The following is an 18,844-nucleotide window of genomic DNA, read 5'->3' as shown; positions in this document are numbered from 1 at the left end:
AACAAAATTAATTATCACTTTTTAATTGAAATAAACTTATCTAATTTTTAAAATCTTTTTAATCTAGTAGTAATATAGAGTCATTTTTTTAAGTTTAAAAAGTTGTTTACAGAATCGTTACTGGGTATATATACATATATCACTTTTATTTAATAAAGATTTCGTATAAAAATCTACACACGGGGTGGCCAAATATCATTTGGCTTCCCAGAAGCTACGCCACTGGTTCTATCTCACTAGACAACAGAAAAAAAATGAGGCAACTGTATATTACGTAGGATTTACAACGGCAATAAGTGAAATATACTTATTATTACATGAACTGTTTACTCGCAAGTTAATATAATCTATAGACAACCCATATCGATTTTTAATTGATTGTAAATCGACATGGTGACGTCATATACGAAGCTACTTAAAAACTTATCTGCCACGATCAACAAGATGAAATAAAAATGTGTCCTCTATATAATCATTCAATTGACAGATGAAAAAATTGTTGGTCCTAATTTCCAGCCAACTTAAATTTCTTTTGATTTTAAATAAGAAATGATGTGAAGCGTAAATCTTGTTTCTAAAAAATAATGCATGTTTTTTTAACTTTACAAACATATACTAATTCATTTATTTGTCTTCAGTTGAACGTAGAAGAAGATTTAATATAAATGATAGAATTAAAGAATTAGGAACTTTACTACCGAAAAATACAGATCCTTACTATGAAATTGTGAGGGACGTCCGGCCTAACAAGGGCACAATATTGAAATCCTCAGTCGAATATATCAAGTGTCTTAAAAGCGAAGTACACAGGCTTAAGCAGCAAGAAGCGAGACAAAAACAAACTGAACACATCAATAGACGACTACAATTGAGGGTGCAGGTAACTAAACAAATTATTTTTATACAATATACCCCATAAATAATTTTTATAAATATTTTAGGAACTCGAGAGGCAAGCTAAATCTCATGGACTGCCAGTGTCAGATTTTAACTGGCAAAGTCTCGTCAACACACCACCACATTTTAATTCTTATAGTCCGAATATCGAGCCTAGTCTGGATCCTAGTTTAGACCATAAAATCGACCATGGTTTGGACCACAACCTCGATCTGGACCAGAATCAACCTCCAATTAGTTCCATTATGCCTATTTTCTCGGATACAAGTCGAAAAGTAAGCAATGCTTTCCGGAAAAATTCCTGAAACTCTAGTACTAGAGCTGTCTCTCCTGGGCTGTCCCTTAATACTACCAATATTTCGGATCAATCTAAGGCATATTCTAAAATAATATAGAGTGCTGCGTACGACACGTATAGTTTTAGTTCATTTTTAAGATTCAATTTTAAACCGTAAATATAGAAACTTGCTGTGTATCGGGCTTCTTCTCAAAAATATGGCGAATGCGCTAGGAAAAATATTAAAATTAAAAAAAAGCTTTTATGAGGCGCCAAGTTGCAAAACGTTATTTTGAGATAATTTGCAAAAAGGGTTTTAGCAAATGTTTGAAGCGTTATTTTATAAAAAACGTGTCCATTGAGTGGAATCATTGTTTCGTGTCTCTTTTTTCTAGAAATAAAAATTAGTATTTAATTTTTAAAGAGAATAAAAATAATTCGGTTAAGGGGGTTTTGTTGCAGTATGATGCATATTGCAGGTTTTGCTACAGCAAGATATTTGCATCCTAACTTGATTTATTAGAAATGGACAAGGACAAGACGTCAGTAGTAATATTATTTGTGTAAAAAGCTTATGAGAAAATGCGGGATTTGCAACAATAATGAGAATAAAAAGCAAATATACATTATAAATTGTTGTTAGTGAAAGGCACGTCCTTCAAAAATAAACTGTTTTGATGTACTTATTAAAGTTTGTAACACTTTATTGCAGATGCCTGATGTTATATCCGATGCCAACTTAAGCCTGTCGGCCGCAATGGAGGAAGGAATGGACGACGATGACCTTGTCTATGGTGTCAATGGAGATCCGATGCTTTCTTCGCCCAACGCGCTCAACACCGACTCCTTTCTAGTAAGAGGCGTCTCCCCAGTCCATCGCACCACCGGAGATCCTCTTCTTTCAGAGGAACGCATACCAACCCCAACCCCCACCAGCCATATCGACCAAGTAGATGGGGGAGATACCTTGGATATAGATATGATAGCATGATCTTTGTCCGATTGGCTTTAGATTTTAGCTTGTCATAGAAACACATTTTAATGTTTTAGATGCCTTGGTCTACAACAATGTCACTACAAAACTAAGCGTAGTTTCTTTTTTCGAAAAGAATATATGTATTTAAATTCAGGAAAATATTTGCCTATGAGATTATGCACACTATTTTGCTGTCAATTATTTACATTTAATTTAGGCATATTTCGTTTCATTTACCAGTAGTATTATCTTTAGAATAAGAGAAACGATGTTTATGTTTTTTTTTAATTTCTTTCTTGAATTTTGTAGGCCAAATAAAAATCTTGACGCCTTGGTATATACACCAAAATACTGTCAAAAGCTAGTACGGATACTTTTGTAGAAAGTCTGCTTTTTCTGATTAAACTTAACGTTTTAGTTTTGTATTAATTAACGCAAATTACTTCAGTGCAATCTAGTTGCGCTTGCGATATTTTAATTGTAAAATTATTCTTCTTTGTTTGAGCTGGCAATAATAAAAAATAATAATGCAATCGAAGATAGAAATCTAGACAGATCTCATACTTTTCGTATAGTAGTTTTATCGTCTATATCTTCTATCCTGTGCATGATATATACCTCCGACATAGAATTTTAATAAAATAAATTAGTATTAAACTGAGTGTTGCCAGCTCTTCATTGTTATGTACCTTTGTATATTTTGTCACTATTTGTGTGCATTATGATTTTAAATTTTAGACCAAGTAGTTGTTAAAAAAAAAGTCAAATAAATATGCCACTGGTGACGATTTTTGTATTAATATCAATCAGATCAGTCTCCTCTAAAGAGGTCTTGAAGTTTAATGGAAGAGCAAACTAAAAATATATTTTCTATATTACGTAAACCGGAAATTTGTGATCAACTTGTTTAACAAATAAGATATTATATCATCATTGTTATTTGTGTTATAACGATAATAGTTTATTAAAACTAAGGTTTAATATAATTGTTCAAATAAAACAAACTAAAAAATAAATATAGGGTTTTCATTTTCTAAGAAACATAATGCAAGCAATTAAGACGAAATAAAAATGTAAATATAATTATACTCCTAATTTTTATATTTTAATTATTGATTAAAAAAATTAACACAAAGATATTGCTTTGAGCCAATTCCAAGACAAGAAATCTGTATTGCCGGCCGTAAGAACAGATTTGTTCTATAAGAGTTCTATATGGTTCTATGGACATGAGTTGGACATATGGAGTGTAGAGGTATGACTACCTCTACACTCCATAGTTGGACATGAGATATGACCTTTAGTTTTAAGGATTTCTGTAAAGCGAACTGTAAACAAACGTCCACCATCTGTCATGTCATTTGTCATAACCTGTGTCATAACATTACTTGTTTTGGGGCGTGCCAAAGCCATTTAAATTTGATTTAATTTTTATGTTTTTATATTATTTTCATTATGGTCTTATTAAACTCGTGCTGGGCCCCATGCATCTGGACGGACAATTTGAAAACGGGGTGCAAAGCCATATCTTTTTATACACTTACAATTAGTATAGTTTTAATGACTTTTATCATATTTAACATGACTGGGGGCGACTCTACTCAATTGTACAACCCCCTGTTTGAGGCTGACGTTAGATATTGTAAGTTCATTCAATTTATAACTTGTAAGCTTAATAGTTATTGAGAAATTTGTTGTTTTCTTAGCTATGCAAGTGGTTGGAAGCTGTATGCTAGTCTATTTTTGTTTGTTGATAATCTCTGCTGTTTTACTTGTATTTGGTCTAAACGTAATGATCAGAGGATTTATGCTGCCGTGGATGGTATTGTTTGGTGTTGCTGTGTTGTTTCAACTGGTTTTTGGCCTATGGCTGCTTGGAGGATATTACATATATGTAAGCCTTTATAATTTTGTGTATAAGGCCGTGGCCCAACCATAAAGCTGGTAGCGTAGCGTATGGAGAGGGGAGTTCATATAGTGTGAGAAAATACGCGTCAATCCGCAATAGCTTCGCTGTATGTGGGGCCACTTCAATTTACTTTAATGCATTTGAACGCTTTGTGGTCCTCTCTGCTCTATGATACGCTATGCTGTACACCTCATGTGGGGCCACACACTAACATTTTTATACTTGTTTTTTTCCTGTTTTAGATTGAAACAGTTTTCTATACACTAATAATCTGGTGTTGGATGGCCTACAATGTAAGTATATTTTGGTATACATTTTATTTTTCAAACCAAAGAAATAGTAGTGTAGAAATCAGTAATTAATTAATATGAGATGATGTTATTTTTTCAGATATATTGTTGGTTGGTTGTTTACTCGCAGTATTCTATATTTTTGGAATTGCAGTCGGCCAATATTGAGCTTTTATGGCCGTCAGGATTTTTAATATTAGCAGACTAGTATTATGTAAATAGTAGGTTTTTGTATTGTCTATTTATTTTTGATATTTTACAGATGTTTCTGTCACTTTCTTTTTGAATTGTATATTTTTTTACAATGTATTTTATATGATTAGCAACATGGCAACAGATTTATTTTAAAGGTGAAAATACTTGAATTTTGTTGTATAAACTACCTCCGACTGCCTCCAATAAAATAAATCTCAATATGCACAGTACCATGAATAGTTCTTTATTTTTTAAGAAAAATTATATTCTACTAAGTTAAGAGATAAAAATCGTCTCTTCTCAAGAAAATGGCGAATGCGTAAACGGCGTAAACTCGTAAACAATGCGTAAACGCTTTCGTCCGGCTTTCCTTTTTCCCACTTTTTCCATCAGACAAATCCATTCACAAAACACATACACAAGTTACAAACATTAATCCATAAAGTAACTAAAAAAATTTTATTTTATATTTCTCTCCAGCATTAATCCATCAAAGGTATCCATAGATAACAGAGCTAATCGTAGCCCATAGAAAAAATTTCGTTTCTACCAGTTTTGTTTTTGATCTGTGGCTCCTATGTCAAATGACATTGACACTGTTAGGACGCCATTGTTGTTTTAATAAATTCCAGAAACTTTATTAAATATTAAAGGTTCTTACAGTTTTTCTCTTAATTAATCCGTCGTAATTAGTAGACAGTGAAACTGATAATGGTAGCATAATGAGAGAAATGGGAAACGACAAAACTAGGTGGCATGTGAATTACAGCTTCTGCTAAAAATCTCTCTTATAGTGGAGCCCTTTAAATTACCAATTAAAAACAATTATTTTGAAGAAAAACACAAGATATTTATTTAAGATCATGAATACCTAGATATTAAGTGTGTTAAGTTCTTATTACTTAGCTGTACAAATTATTGTAATATTTATAAACATGAGTAACCTACTTGATCATGAAGATGAGCGAAGGTAAGAATGAATTCTTTTTGAATTAAAAGAAGTTATTAATTTTATTTCAGCTGGTATTTTGGGGCCATTGGGCGCAAAGAAGCCCAAGATGTTTTAATGGCAGAAAAGGAAGGTGGGGTTTTTTTAGTTCGAGACAGTGCCTCTTCTGTTGGTGATTATGTTTTATGTGTCAAGTAAGTTTTTATTTTACTTAAACACATTTGAATTCATATGACCTAAAATTTTAATGTACTACTATATTCTTATGCTAATCAGTTATCAGATTCTGATAAAGGATAATAAACTAATTGTTTGGTTTAGCTTTACAAAAAGGAAAATTTAAAACTATTTATAATTATTTAAATTATAAACAACCAAAAAGAGAATATGGATTGTAATATACATTAACTATGCCCATGATTATTTAGCAGTTACTTAAAAGGCAAACAGTTAATTTAATGATGTAAATCAGAAACTTAAATATTTTCAAGTATATAAATTTATGGTTTATTATTGTCTTAATTTATAATGCAGGCAATGTTATTTTTTTACAGAGAGGATAGTAAAGTTAGCCACTATATAATTAACAAAACAAAGCAAAATGATTTGACAATGTTTCGTATTGGTGACCAGTATTTCAAAAATCTACCAGAGCTTATATCATTTTACAAATTGCATTATTTAGATACCACACCTCTTATTAGGCCGGCTAGCAAAAAATTAGAAAAAGTTATAGCCAAATTTGATTTTGATAGTCAGGTTAGTCAGTTATTATCTAATTGAAATTTTGTTATTATTTTGTTTTTTTTTATTTTGTTATTCTTTTTATGAATTTTAGGAGAGAGACGACTTAAGTTTCAAAAAAGGTGATATTTTAACAGTAACATTTAAGGAGGAAGAACAATGGTGGCGGGCTAAAGATAAATTTGGGAATGAGGGTTCAATACCTGTTCCTTATGTACAAAAGGTATTTATCTAGGCATCATTAGAGACTTGTAAATCAATCAGTAGACATCTTATATAATATTTCAAATTACAAAGATAGGAGATTGTATATCTATTTTGTATTACTTATTGTATATGTAATTTTGGGATTTTTTTTGTTAGCTAGTTTTTAAGAGCTTTGTATTTAGGACCTCCTATTTTGAATTGAATAAATAAAAAAAAATTATTACAGTATGAAGAGAGTCAGTCGCCTGTAGAAACACCAAGACAACTGGATGGGCCTATTAGCAGTACTCCTGAATCAAAACCCAAGCCAAAACAACGAAAGCTGCCTGCTTATGCCAGAGTCAAACAAGCAAGGATTCCGAACGCCTATGACGATACTGCTTTAAAACTAGAGAAAGGGGACACCATCAAGGTTCTTAAGATGAACATGAATGGTCAATGGGAAGGAGAACTACATGGAAAAATCGGATTTTTTCCATTTACCCATGTAGAATTTTTAGATGATGAAAACGAAAGTTAGTAATTGATTGTTTCCTTCAAAGTTCTACTTCCAAGTTTTTTCGCTATTGTTGTATACATGTTCGAATTGGCTTAAGAATCAACTTGGAATATCCAGGGGGTACGTTTCTATAGGTATCCACCATTAATTTTCTTAATTTTAACATTATCTTTTTTTATCTCAGATTTTAATGTGTAAAAAAAGAAAGAAATCTAGTCTTAGAGTATTTTAAATATATTCAAGCCCACTTATTAAATATTTTTGATTTATTAATTATTTTCTTTATATTGCTATCTACGAATGAGTAATATTGGCTATGAGTAAATTAGGCCTACCTGACAAACTATTTCTTATTTTAATTGTAATTTTTATCAGAATATTTCTCATGTCTCCATTTATTATATTAAATTTTACTTTTTAAGCAACACATTTGTTTAATAGAAATTTAACAATGATCTGTAATTATTTAGTACAGACGTTTTACATAATTTTATTTAATATTAATATAGGTTTTATTTATGTTAACACCCTATATATGGATTACTCTTGTATCAGTAGAAACGTGCTCGCTGCTATGGGGATGGGAGTATGCGAGTCTCTTTTTTTACGTTTTGTCCAAAAATAGAGATGAAATATGTAAAAAACGTAAAAAAATAGTTTTTTTACTTGTTCATCCCTGTTGCTAAGTACTTTAGCTATTTTAATTCCAGTGGCGTACTTATAGGGGAGTAAACTGTCTGAATAATCCCGAAAAGTTTGTTCGGATACAAGAAAATTGTAAATAATTGCTATGTGTAAATGAAATGTAGGAAAAACTCCCCAATTTTATAAATTTTGTGGCTACCCACTGTGTCATATTTATATATAGAGAGAAAACAATGGCTGCGCTGTAATATCAACTTGTCTTTTCATTGTATTAAGTACATATCATAAGACACAATTTTATTTACTGTATTTTCCTGCAATTATAAATATATATATTTATATATATATATATATATATATATATATATATATATATATATATATATATATATATATATATATATATATATATATATATATATATATATATATATATATATATATATATATATATATATATATATATATATATATATATATATATATATATATATATATATATATATATATATATATATATATATATATATATATATATATATATTTTAGTATGGCTTTATTAAATATTTATAAGATCTAAAACATTGTGTATAAGTTAAAGTTGTGTATTATATGAAGCAAAACAATCTAGATTTTTTATTAAGTTCCTTAGCACATTTTTACTTATATTTGAGGCTATTCTGTAAAACCCAGCTTTCCTTATACTACCATTTCCCTTGTAGTATTGACTTGGAGTGTTGGTAAGGAACATGAACTAGGAATTAGAGGAGAAATGAAAATAAGTATTTATTTTCAGTTGAAAGTAAGTTAGGTGTAGGCATAGAAAAATGGAATATCGACAATGGAAATCGACATTCAGATATGAACATTAGAAGTCGGAGAAAATGAAGAGATTTAATCACAATGAATTATCATCTAGTATTGATGTTTTGATTGAACTTGGATGAAAGTAAACCTAATAGTTTAAATCCCAAAAGACCAACAAGGAAAGGAATAAGACCATTAGAACCAACTGTAGAAAATTGTAGTGTTAGGAAATACTAAAAGCACAATGGATGTAGAGAATTATTATTTACATGTAAGATTAAAGTTGTATTCTCATGTTAACAATATTTGAGGATACACAATAAAAGTTATTTAGTCTTTCTAATAATACTTTTGGTAATGGTGAAAGATTTTCTAAGAATTTCATTAATTTTCCAAGCGCATTCGCCATTTTCTTGAAATACGACGATTTGGATAAATTGTTGGTTTGGTATGGTTTGGCGGGCTCCTGATATCAGGAGAGCATAATCAGCGAGGAGGTAAAATGTGACCCCCAGTCTATGACACACTGGATCGTTCCCACCAATCACAGACTAGCAACAGCTGTCAAAAGTGTCAAATGTTTTAATGAACTTTTACTTTAATTGAAATTAGAAAGTCTTAATTTCTTTTCGTTTATTGTGCTTTTAACCCTTTCTGTAATTGGACAAGTTGATCCAAGTACATAAATACATATTATTAATCCAGTATTGTAGTTGATTGTTTTTCAAGAACTAAGATGGCGTCAAAGTCAAAGGAAAGGAGGTGAATTTGTATTATCAGGAGCTGAGAGATTAGTCACGGAATTCGTAAGATGCGTTTATTGAAAGACCTAAGCAAAGACTACTTTGATAGTCTTTGACCTAAGTGAAATAGCATTCTAGTAGTTTATTATCATAGATCGCCTTATCTATAAAAAAAGAAAATGGCAATATTATTTTATAATTTAATCTGAAGAATATTTGCTAGATATTCTTTTGAAGTATGTTAACTTTACTTTAGTCCAAATAAAGCACCATTAACTTAATTAATGTTTATTTTACACTATTATTTCGTCAGCCGATATTAACAATAAATTATTATACTCTCTTTCTGTACAGTTCTCTTCTAATACTCCCCTCTCTTCCTCTACGTCACATTTTTCAAGGCTCTAGCTGTATAACGGGTTGCATACCATTAAATGTCGATAACAAGTATATTATTCTTCCCCTATTAAAACGAAAGGTCTATCCACAGAATATACTAACGAAAAGGTCTATCTAATTGTTTAACGTCGATGGTTGAAATAATGATTTTAGGCAACCAGTATTTTGATATATGGGCGTAGTGGTCATCTTCACCACTAGATGTCAGCATAAAAAAAACGAAGTTTTTGACAGTCAACTGTCAAATTTGACAAGAGCTTCCGTTTTAAGTCCCGCCCATAATCCAATACTTGTGTAAAATAGAAAGCGTTTCTGCAATTTTTCCCATCTTTTTAAGTGTCCATCTACACGATTCGTTAAAATTTTGTTTTTCGTATGTCGTAACCGAAAATTATATAGCCACATAGCAAGAAATGAAAATGGAGTGGACTCCGCAAGAGGAAGGATTGAGGGAAATCCTGACCCTTTTAAGAGAATCGCAATCGCCGGACACTGCCACTCAAAGGGCCGTACAACAAGTATCCTTTTTTAATTTATTTACCAGCGACTCATTATTGTAAGTTGATGATTTTGTAACAATATGGCCAAAAAATACCGAAAATACAAAATGCTCTTCATATTTAACAATTCATAATAAACATACACTGCTCAATACATAACTGTATATGTAAAGTAGCGCTTAGAGGGCAGTTTTTGTACAAACGATATTAATATTTTTTTCTATTTTAAAAAATACAAAGAATGAATTGTTTTCCTTAACCCCCTCTATAGAAACTGGAAGAATTAAATAAATATCCAGATTTTAATAATTACTTAATGTTTGTTTTAACAAAACTGACAACAGAAGATGAACCCACAAGATCACTAAGTGGTTTAATATTGAAGAATAACGTCAAAACTCATTATAATAGTTTATTACCAAATGTAACAAATTTTATAAAGACTGAATGCCTTCAAGCTGTCGGCGACCCGAGTCCATTAATAAGAGCTACCGTCGGTATTTTAATAACAACAGTCGCAAGTAAAGGGGACTTAGGGTCGTGGCCGCAACTTTTACCTGCCTTGTGTAATATGCTTGACTCTACGGATTACAATGTTTGTGAAGGTGCTTTCGGGGCTTTACAGAAAATCTGCGAAGATTCTGCTGAAGCTTTAGATGCCGATACAACAAACCGACCTCTAGACATTCTGATACCGAAATTCTTACAGTTTTTTAATCATTCTAGTTCGAAAATTAGGTCCTATGCTATTGGATGTGTAAATCAATTTATTATTCAAAGGTCTCAAGCACTCATGTTTCACATTGATTCATTTCTACAGGTAAATTTTTTTATTAAAAATATTTCCATTATAATAAATTTGGTCTGTATTTGAATTCTTTTAAAGAACCTTTTCCATGTGGCTACTGACGACGATGCAGAAGTTCGAAAAAATGTCTGTAGGGCTTTAGTGATGCTTTTGGAAGTTAGAATGGACAGACTCATAAATCAAATAGACAACATTATTGAATATATGTTGCTTAGGACGCAAGATGCAGATGAAGGTGTTGCTTTGGAAGCCTGCGAGTTTTGGCTATCTCTTGCTGAACAGCCGATTTGTAAAAGTGTTCTGGCTAATCATTTGAGCAGACTAATTCCAGTTCTTGTGAGGGGCATGAAATATTCAGAAATCGATATTATTTTGTTGAAAGTAAGGGCGGAGAGTGATTGATGTGGTGAATAATTTAATTAATGAATTTTAAAAAATTACAGGGTGACGTAGAGGAGGATGACAATATTCCTGACAAAGAGGAAGATATAAAACCGAGATTTCATAAATCTAAACATACAATACCGGTTAAGACAAATCCACAAAATGGCACTGAGAATGGGATTGACAAGGGTAAACCGATTCACAACTTTATATTTTATGTTAATTTATTCAAGACTTACTTATTTTAGATGAAGATGAAGATTTTGAAGATTCAGATGACGACGGGTCAATTTCGGACTGGAATCTCAGGAAATGTAGTGCAGCTGCTTTAGATGTACTCGCAAATGTATTTAGGGACGATCTTTTACCAATCCTGATACCAATTTTGAAAGAAACCTTATTCCATCAGGATTGGGATGTGAAAGAATCGGGCATATTAGCGCTGGGTACGGTCTCATAAGTTCACATAAATTATTTCACATATTTGCCATATTATATTTTAGGTGCTATTGCTGAAGGTTGTATGAGTGGAATGATCAATCACTTACCAGAGCTGATTCCTTATCTGATAAATTGTCTTAATGACAAGAAGGCACTGGTGAGGGCGATTACATGTTGGACGTTAAGTAGATATTCTCATTGGGTAGTAAGCCAACCCCATGAATCTTATTTAAAGCCTTTAATGACTGAACTACTAAAAAGAATACTCGATGGAAATAAGAGGGTGCAAGAGGCAGCTTGTTCCGCGTTTGCAACATTAGAAGAGGAAGCATGTACTGAACTGGTTCCTTATTTGGGTTTTATTCTTGAAACCTTAGTTTTTGCATTTACAAAATATCAACATAAAAATTTGTTGATTCTATATGACGCTATAGGAACCCTTGCTGACTCAGTAGGGAGCCATTTAAATAAGCCAGAATATATAAATTTATTGATGCCACCTTTAATTCAAAAATGGAATGTTTTAAAAGACGAAGATAAAGATTTGTTTCCCTTGTTAGAGGTTGGTTCATTTTTCCTTTCATTTAATTTTTTTATAGTTCAATATGCACTCTTTTCAGTGCCTTTCCAGTGTTGCCACAGCACTTCAGTCTGGATTTTTACCATACTGTGAACCTGTTTATTGTAGATGTGTATCTCTTGTCCAACATACTTTATGTCTACATATGGTAAGATTATTTTCCGCATTGGCTAATTAATTTTAAAATTAATAATTGATTTTTAAGGCCAATATTCAAAATCCAGATCAGTATGAAGCACCAGACAAGGACTTCATGATAGTGGCTTTAGATCTTTTATCTGGCTTGGCCGAAGGTTTAAACGGCCACATCGAGAAGCTGGTGGAAAATAGTACCATTATGGAATTATTGAATATCTGTATGCAAGATTCCATGCCCGAAGTAAGGCAGAGTTCTTTTGCTCTATTAGGTGATCTCACAAAAGCATGTTTTCAACATGTTAGACCGCACATTTCAAGCTTTTTGTCTATTTTGGGTCAGAACTTGAATCCAGAATATATATCAGTTTGCAATAATGCCACATGGGCCATTGGAGAAATTAGTATTAAACTAGGTAAAGTTAATGAGGCACTATCTAATAAATTGCTTTTATTCTATAACTTAACTGTTTAGGTGCTGACACACGACCATTTATACCACTGGTTTTGAATCAACTAATAGATATAATAAATAAGCCAGACACGCCAAAAACTCTTCTGGAAAATACAGGTAGGAAATCCTTTCTAGCGTTAAGCATGACTCGGTAAGAGTTACTTTCTTTGCATGTTGCATAAGCTGTTCTTTTTTAATTCAATTTTACAAAGAACAGCTAAAACATATTAAAATTAAATAGTACCAAAGGTAAGATTAAGGAGAGAAATGTCTTGTAGCCAAAACCCCAATTATATTTCTGCTTTTTAAATACCCATATTAAATCATTTTTAAACGGCTATATTTGTAGTCACTAAATACAGAAAATTGAATTTTTTTTTGGACTATCGTAATTCCACAATTAAATACAGAAACCTTAAAAGTTTTTTATAAAATACTTTCCGGACAAAATTAAAGAAACTGCGTTATCATATATTTATACATTACATAATCGATAATAAAAAATAGTCCTAACGAATTGACCAGTTAATTTTTTTTCTAGATATATACAGATGACGTTATGTTACTCTAATTTTGCCGGATATTGTATATAAAGTCAAAACAGTGTTGATAAAAATCAAAGAACTTTTTATTTCCGGCAGTGTTGTACCTTCTAAAGTGTTTTTAAAATAAAAAAGACCACCTAGTTATTGTTATTTTGCAGCCTTGTTTTGTGTTATTAGATGTATGTTGTGACAGTTAAATTGAGCTATGTCTAGTTTAATTATAGATTTCATGTCAGATAAAATATCAGTATCTTGACCACACCTGATAAAATGGAACTAATCGCAAGGGCCTATACAGTGGGATCTACTTGGTAATCCCCAACAAATTTTATGTGAATATCAAAAAATAAAAAAAGATAGTGAGTAAACTCGTTTTGTTTTTCAACTGTTTCTTCTCAAAATTTTATTTTATTTACGATTTATTCAATTTTGTTGTTAAGTCTCATTTTACATTGATTATTAGTGTTCTCGTCGACGTTTTCCTTTTTTAATTTTTTATTGATGTAACTCATTTAAATTTCGTTGGTTTAAAGTTCTTTTTTTTATCAAGCACTGATTTATTTTACTTTAACTTTGACTATATATTAAATTTAATATTGTCCCTTCTGCTAATATATTGTCAAGGTTAAATTACTATTATAGTTTTTTAATTTCTGATTTCTATTTTTAGATCGAATAACCAGCGTAATTCAATAAACTAAAAGTGTTTTGATATGAAATAAAAAATCTTTTTACTTTTTTACGACTTATACGTTGGTTGTTCTCAATTTTACATCATATGATTTAATAATTTTTATCTGCAATTTAATAATAATTTACTGCATAACTTGACTGATTTCTTTGTAATTGAGTTGTTTTTTGTTCTGTTTTTGTTCTCGGTATAGCCATAACAATTGGTCGACTAGGTTATGTGTGCCCTCATGATGTCGCCCCAATGTTACAAGAATTTGTTCGACAGTGGTCTGTAATCCTTTTTTATTATTTTTTTATTTCATTCTCTGTTTAAATTTCTTACGTTAGTTTCTGTTCTTTAAGTTTTTAACTATGTTTTTTGTTCAAATAATTAAAGGAAGCTAACGAAAATTAACTCCCTAAAATTGCTTCCTTCAGTAACCATAAACCGCAAAAAAAGCTCCTCAATTTTATGAGATACTAACTGTATTTGGTAAGTATTCTAGTTAACGCATGCTTGTGTCTGTTTTAACTGTCAAAAGACCTAAATTTATTCTGATCATAAAATTGAGGAGGATTCTACATCAAATACAATGAAAAGTATCAGTGCAAACGCGATATTACATTCGTTTGCACTGCATTTCTTTTCAGGATTTAATTGTTACTTAACTATTTCACTTGTAGGTGTATATCGCTAAGAAATATCAGGGACAATGAAGAGAAAGACAGTGCGTTCCGTGGCATGTGTCAGATGATCCAAGTGAACCCTGTAGGCGTCATTACAGATTTCATATTTTTCTGTGATGCAGTAGCCTCATGGATTAGTCCCAAAGAAGATTTAAAAGCAGTTTTTCACAAGGTATTATCAAATTTTAGATTCGTTTGCAGTTTGAACCTTATTTTAAATTTCAGATCTTGCATACATTCAAAGAGCAAGTTGGAGACGAGAACTGGAGAAGATTTAGCGATCAGTTTCCGCCGCAATTAAAAGATAGGTTGCAGTCGTTGTATGGCATATGAATTCTGAACGAGGTAGTAGCGTATACAGTATGTCCCCGGATTGTCTTTACGAGAGGAAACGCTTTTTTATTATTGAGATTTTGAGCAAAATACATTCTTCATAAAAAGTTTTGCTTATTCTAAAATGGTAAAACCCGTTTATACTTTTCCAATTTCACTACAAATACTTTTCCAAAAATTAAAACGCGTTTCTATGGTAATATAATTTCGCTTTCATTCTTTGGCAGATTGTTATTGATAGAATTTTAATTAACGTCATATTTTTGCTGTTTTAAAATGTTAAAGAAGCACACAACTTGTTTAGTTTAATGCTACGAAAATGGTGATAATAGTTATAAGAAAATGTGATGCTTTAACAGCAGCAGAAAATATGACGTTAATCAAAATTAATGATAACCATCTATCAAAGAATGAAATCGATACTATATTACCATAGAAACGTTTTATTATTTTTAGGACATCAAGGAAAAATTCAGTCATATTTTCATGTTTTTTTTTATTTTCTCAGTATAAACGGGATTAACCACTTTAGAACAAGCAAAGTTTTTTATGAAAAATGCATTATATGAAAAATGTTAATAATAAAAGTTTTTCCTCTTGTAAAGACAATCTAGGGACATACTGCATAAAATACGATAGTTAGTGTAGATGACCGAAAACAGACAATTTCTAGGGTAAAAACGGGGTAATCAAAATCAGTCTTGAGGATCCGGGGTGGGACAACCTTGAAAAAATAATCGCGTAACTCCCGAAGAGCGTTTCAATAGACATCAAGAAGAGGGGTGGGATCAATACTAAATATAATAACTTAAAAAAGAAGAATCCTTTTGATAAGTACTCAGATTCAGTTTTAAAACCTAAGGATTCTAAACCATTTTTTTTTCCTTTGCAGTTTATGATCATTTATTTGACCACATTATTACCTATCTATACCGAAGCGACAGTAGCATTTTTTTTGTTAACCAAATTTTGATTAGTTGTTGGTAATATCAAGGATGAGCCTGTAAAGACCCGTAATGTTGCAAAAAACACTTTTTATGAACGGCGACAAAAATACTTTTACGAGTTAAGCTTGGTTTACTTAGGAGACCCGATTTTTTATATTTTCTTATATTAGGTCTTTTATTTTTTTATTGATATTATATTTTTATTTTTATTAGAGATCAAATTTTAAAGAGACTCAAAAGTATATGTTGGGAAGGAATGGAAATGCCATATCTTTCACCTTATATGTATTTACATTTTTTACCTGTATTTTACATGAAATTGGAACATATTCAAAAGAACCAAAGTTTACTGTCGCTTCTGAATAGTTAAGGTATTCTGTGACTTTACATTGTAAAATATATATATTTTTAATATGAAAAAAAAAAACACCAATAAGTGTCTCTTAACAATACACAAAATAAAATTGTATATAGTTATCTTTTTTTTTCTAATCGACGTTATTTCACGTTGAATCAACTAAATTCCGAATAAATTTGAATGTTGTCATTTTGCAATATTTAATTTTTTTTGTTAGTTGATTTGGTGGGCCATAATGTTCTGTTTGTAGGAAATTTAGTATGTAAAATTTAATAACGGCCCAACGTAGTTAAAAAAGCAGAATATTTGTTTTGAGTTGTTAAAAGCTACATACTAATATTATATTAAGCATAACGATTTTGGTGTGGTAAGTTGTAAATTTGTTGTCATATAGTGAGAACTTCTTACCCATGGCGTATAATTTGGTTTTGCATTTATATATTCACATTATTGTGCTTACTCAATATAACGTGTCACCTTAAGACAATCCATTTATAAGCAATGCATCAAACAATATACAGGGTGTCCCAGAAATAACTGCAAGTATTTTAAGATCTGTCCAAAAGAAACATATTTTCTCTTTACCATTTTTAAAATAAATTAATAATAACAGAGTTACGTAACTTTGAAAATTTAAAAAGTAATGGCGTAATGGCAACATTTTGAGAGTCGCCGGCAGCAACTGATATTCAGCGGCAAATGCCAAGCAATTAGCTGGATCCCAGCTTGTTCGACGCCCAATGTTTGACACATCTACTAAGTTTACACGAGCAACCTAATGCGCATTGGCTGAATGCGAATTTAAATAAAACGCCTGTGTCAACATTTGTAAACCGTTTTAAAAATCCTAATTCGCATTAACTCAGAACGCATTAAATATGTGGATTATCTCGCTTAAATTCGAATTAAAGTTTCGTGTAAACACAAATGCGCATTATCTCGCAGCGCTACCAACAAAAAAAATGAACCGACAGCTGACTGAACGAATATTGAGGTTATTTTTTGTGTTTATATTTTAAAAAAGTGACCACTCCTTGGTTTCATCCAACTACTCCTGAAGCTCGGTGGAAAGTTTTGAAAAACTGATCCTGGTATTTCCATTAAAATCTGACAATGTAGTAAATGTAAATAAGAATCTAACATTAAACTTCTCATTCTTTTTAGAGTTTACCTTCTTCTTCGTAAGATTCTAGATATCACCTGATTTCTTCTTTCATATAGTAATTGGTTTAACAGAACCATAAAGGAACTAACAATATTTAGATTATCCATTTTTAACGTTTAAAAGTTTAGAATTATTTGTTAAAAATGCGAAAAATCAATATCAGTTGTTTAAGCAAAAGCAATATTATTATGTTTTGAATTTTCTTAGGTTGGCAATAGGAAACAGCTGTTTAACGTCAACGTAAAAATCCCTTTTTTAACCCGTCGTGTAAACACGACCCAAACCGTATTTTCACTAAATCGCATTATTGACTAATGCGAATTAAGCATTCGTGTAAACTTGGTAATCGACTAGAAAACGAACTCCGATAGAAAGCAGATAGATGTAATTAGAGTGTCGTTTTATCATTTTACCTAAAACCGCAACTTTACACTTAACAACATTTCGAGAATATAAACTCCTTAGTTTTTCTCACACTCCTGTTTTTGTGAATAAACACCAAAATAATTGATATTTCTATTTGAATAATAAAAGTATTTTTTACTAGTTAAAATACTTGCACTTATTTCTGGGACAACCTGTATAAATGGGTAAATTAGTTCTTGAGTTGCTTTATTGAGATATTTTCAAAGGGAGGTTTCGTTTAATTTCAGTATTTCATTGGTTTGTACAAAGATTTTATTTAGCATGGTGTTCACTGAATTTATGTATTATGTTATTTGATTTTTACATTGCTATTTATTTTTAAAATGTTGAAAAAATGTTATTTTTAAAATGTTGAACAAGTTTTGAAAAATATGTGACCTTCCTCAGGACTATACAGGTTGTTAACTCGACAGTTACTTATAGGGGAACAGAATGGCAACACTGCCTATTGAGAAGGCATGCATTATTTATTTTTCTGCCCACTCGTCCCGTCGCGTCGTCTATCGACGAGCGGGCCGAGGTTGCCATATTTCAACCATAAAGCTCTTGCCGCGAGTAATGAACAAATTAACAACCTGAATATAGTTTTAGAAGTCTTCATGTTTATCAAAACGAAGATTGCGAGTCTATCATCAGTGTTGTTGATTTCGGATTATTGGATACCTTGCTTTTGCAAATTAGATTAAACTATGTCAATTAGACCTTAAAAAAATATTTTGCATCGGGTTTCGTAAATTACAGAACAGTATTTCCGTGTGCTTTCTCCTTTTGAAAATACGTATTAGTTTTTGTAAATAGTAGTAATGAATCTGAAAATCCTTTATCCTTATGAGGACTTCTGGATCCTGTACCTGGTCCTGTTCCTAAAAATC

The 18,844-nt window shown here is 31.1% G+C and overlaps 4 protein-coding genes across 5 annotated transcripts in view; all 4 read left to right on the top strand.

The window, feature by feature from the left end:
• The window catches only part of LOC115876844 (transcription factor EC), a 52,983-nt gene extending 49,817 nt beyond the window's left edge, over positions 1-3,166 (top strand). Inside the window, exons 4-6 of the mRNA XM_030892836.1 lie at positions 639-880; positions 942-1,172; positions 1,887-3,166. Of these exons, the coding sequence (XP_030748696.1) occupies positions 639-880; positions 942-1,172; positions 1,887-2,165 (752 nt within the window). The 3' untranslated portion in view covers positions 2,166-3,166. The remainder of the gene's footprint in view (positions 1-638; positions 881-941; positions 1,173-1,886) is intronic.
• A 328-nt stretch (positions 3,167-3,494) lies between these two features.
• On the top strand, positions 3,495-4,774 carry LOC115876854. The gene is made up of 4 exons (XM_030892852.1): positions 3,495-3,792; positions 3,857-4,044; positions 4,302-4,352; positions 4,450-4,774. Exons 1-4 carry the CDS (start codon positions 3,606-3,608, stop codon positions 4,555-4,557), a joined length of 534 nt encoding a protein of 177 aa, XP_030748712.1. The 5' UTR covers positions 3,495-3,605; the 3' UTR covers positions 4,558-4,774.
• A 359-nt stretch (positions 4,775-5,133) lies between these two features.
• Positions 5,134-7,919, top strand: LOC115876850 (adapter molecule Crk). The gene is made up of 5 exons (XM_030892847.1): positions 5,134-5,514; positions 5,565-5,687; positions 6,048-6,252; positions 6,332-6,460; positions 6,671-7,919. The coding sequence occupies exons 1-5, from the start codon at positions 5,480-5,482 to the stop codon at positions 6,962-6,964; spliced, it is 786 nt and encodes a 261-aa protein (XP_030748707.1). The 5' UTR covers positions 5,134-5,479; the 3' UTR covers positions 6,965-7,919.
• A 1,865-nt stretch (positions 7,920-9,784) lies between these two features.
• On the top strand, positions 9,785-17,699 carry LOC115876842 (transportin-1). Of its 2 annotated transcripts, none has more exons than XM_030892832.1 (13): positions 9,785-10,055; positions 10,309-10,857; positions 10,924-11,226; positions 11,289-11,418; positions 11,478-11,675; positions 11,733-12,232; positions 12,291-12,398; positions 12,456-12,801; positions 12,861-12,956; positions 14,269-14,344; positions 14,741-14,915; positions 14,969-15,088; positions 15,750-17,699. In XM_030892832.1, exons 1-12 carry the CDS (start codon positions 9,951-9,953, stop codon positions 15,074-15,076), a joined length of 2,694 nt encoding a protein of 897 aa, XP_030748692.1. In that variant the 5' UTR covers positions 9,785-9,950; the 3' UTR covers positions 15,077-15,088; positions 15,750-17,699. The 2 variants fall into 2 exon arrangements, with proteins under 2 accessions (XP_030748692.1, XP_030748693.1); XM_030892833.1 differs by having other exon boundaries at positions 15,739-17,699.
• Positions 17,700-18,844: the final 1,145 nt, after the last annotated feature.

This window comes from Sitophilus oryzae, unplaced genomic scaffold, assembly GCF_002938485.1.
Source record: "Sitophilus oryzae breed Bouriz unplaced genomic scaffold, Soryzae_2.0 scaffold_1440_pilon_pilon, whole genome shotgun sequence".
In the NCBI taxonomy this organism is placed as follows: domain Eukaryota; kingdom Metazoa; phylum Arthropoda; class Insecta; order Coleoptera; family Curculionidae; genus Sitophilus; species Sitophilus oryzae.
This window is presented reverse-complemented; position numbering and strand designations above follow the sequence as displayed.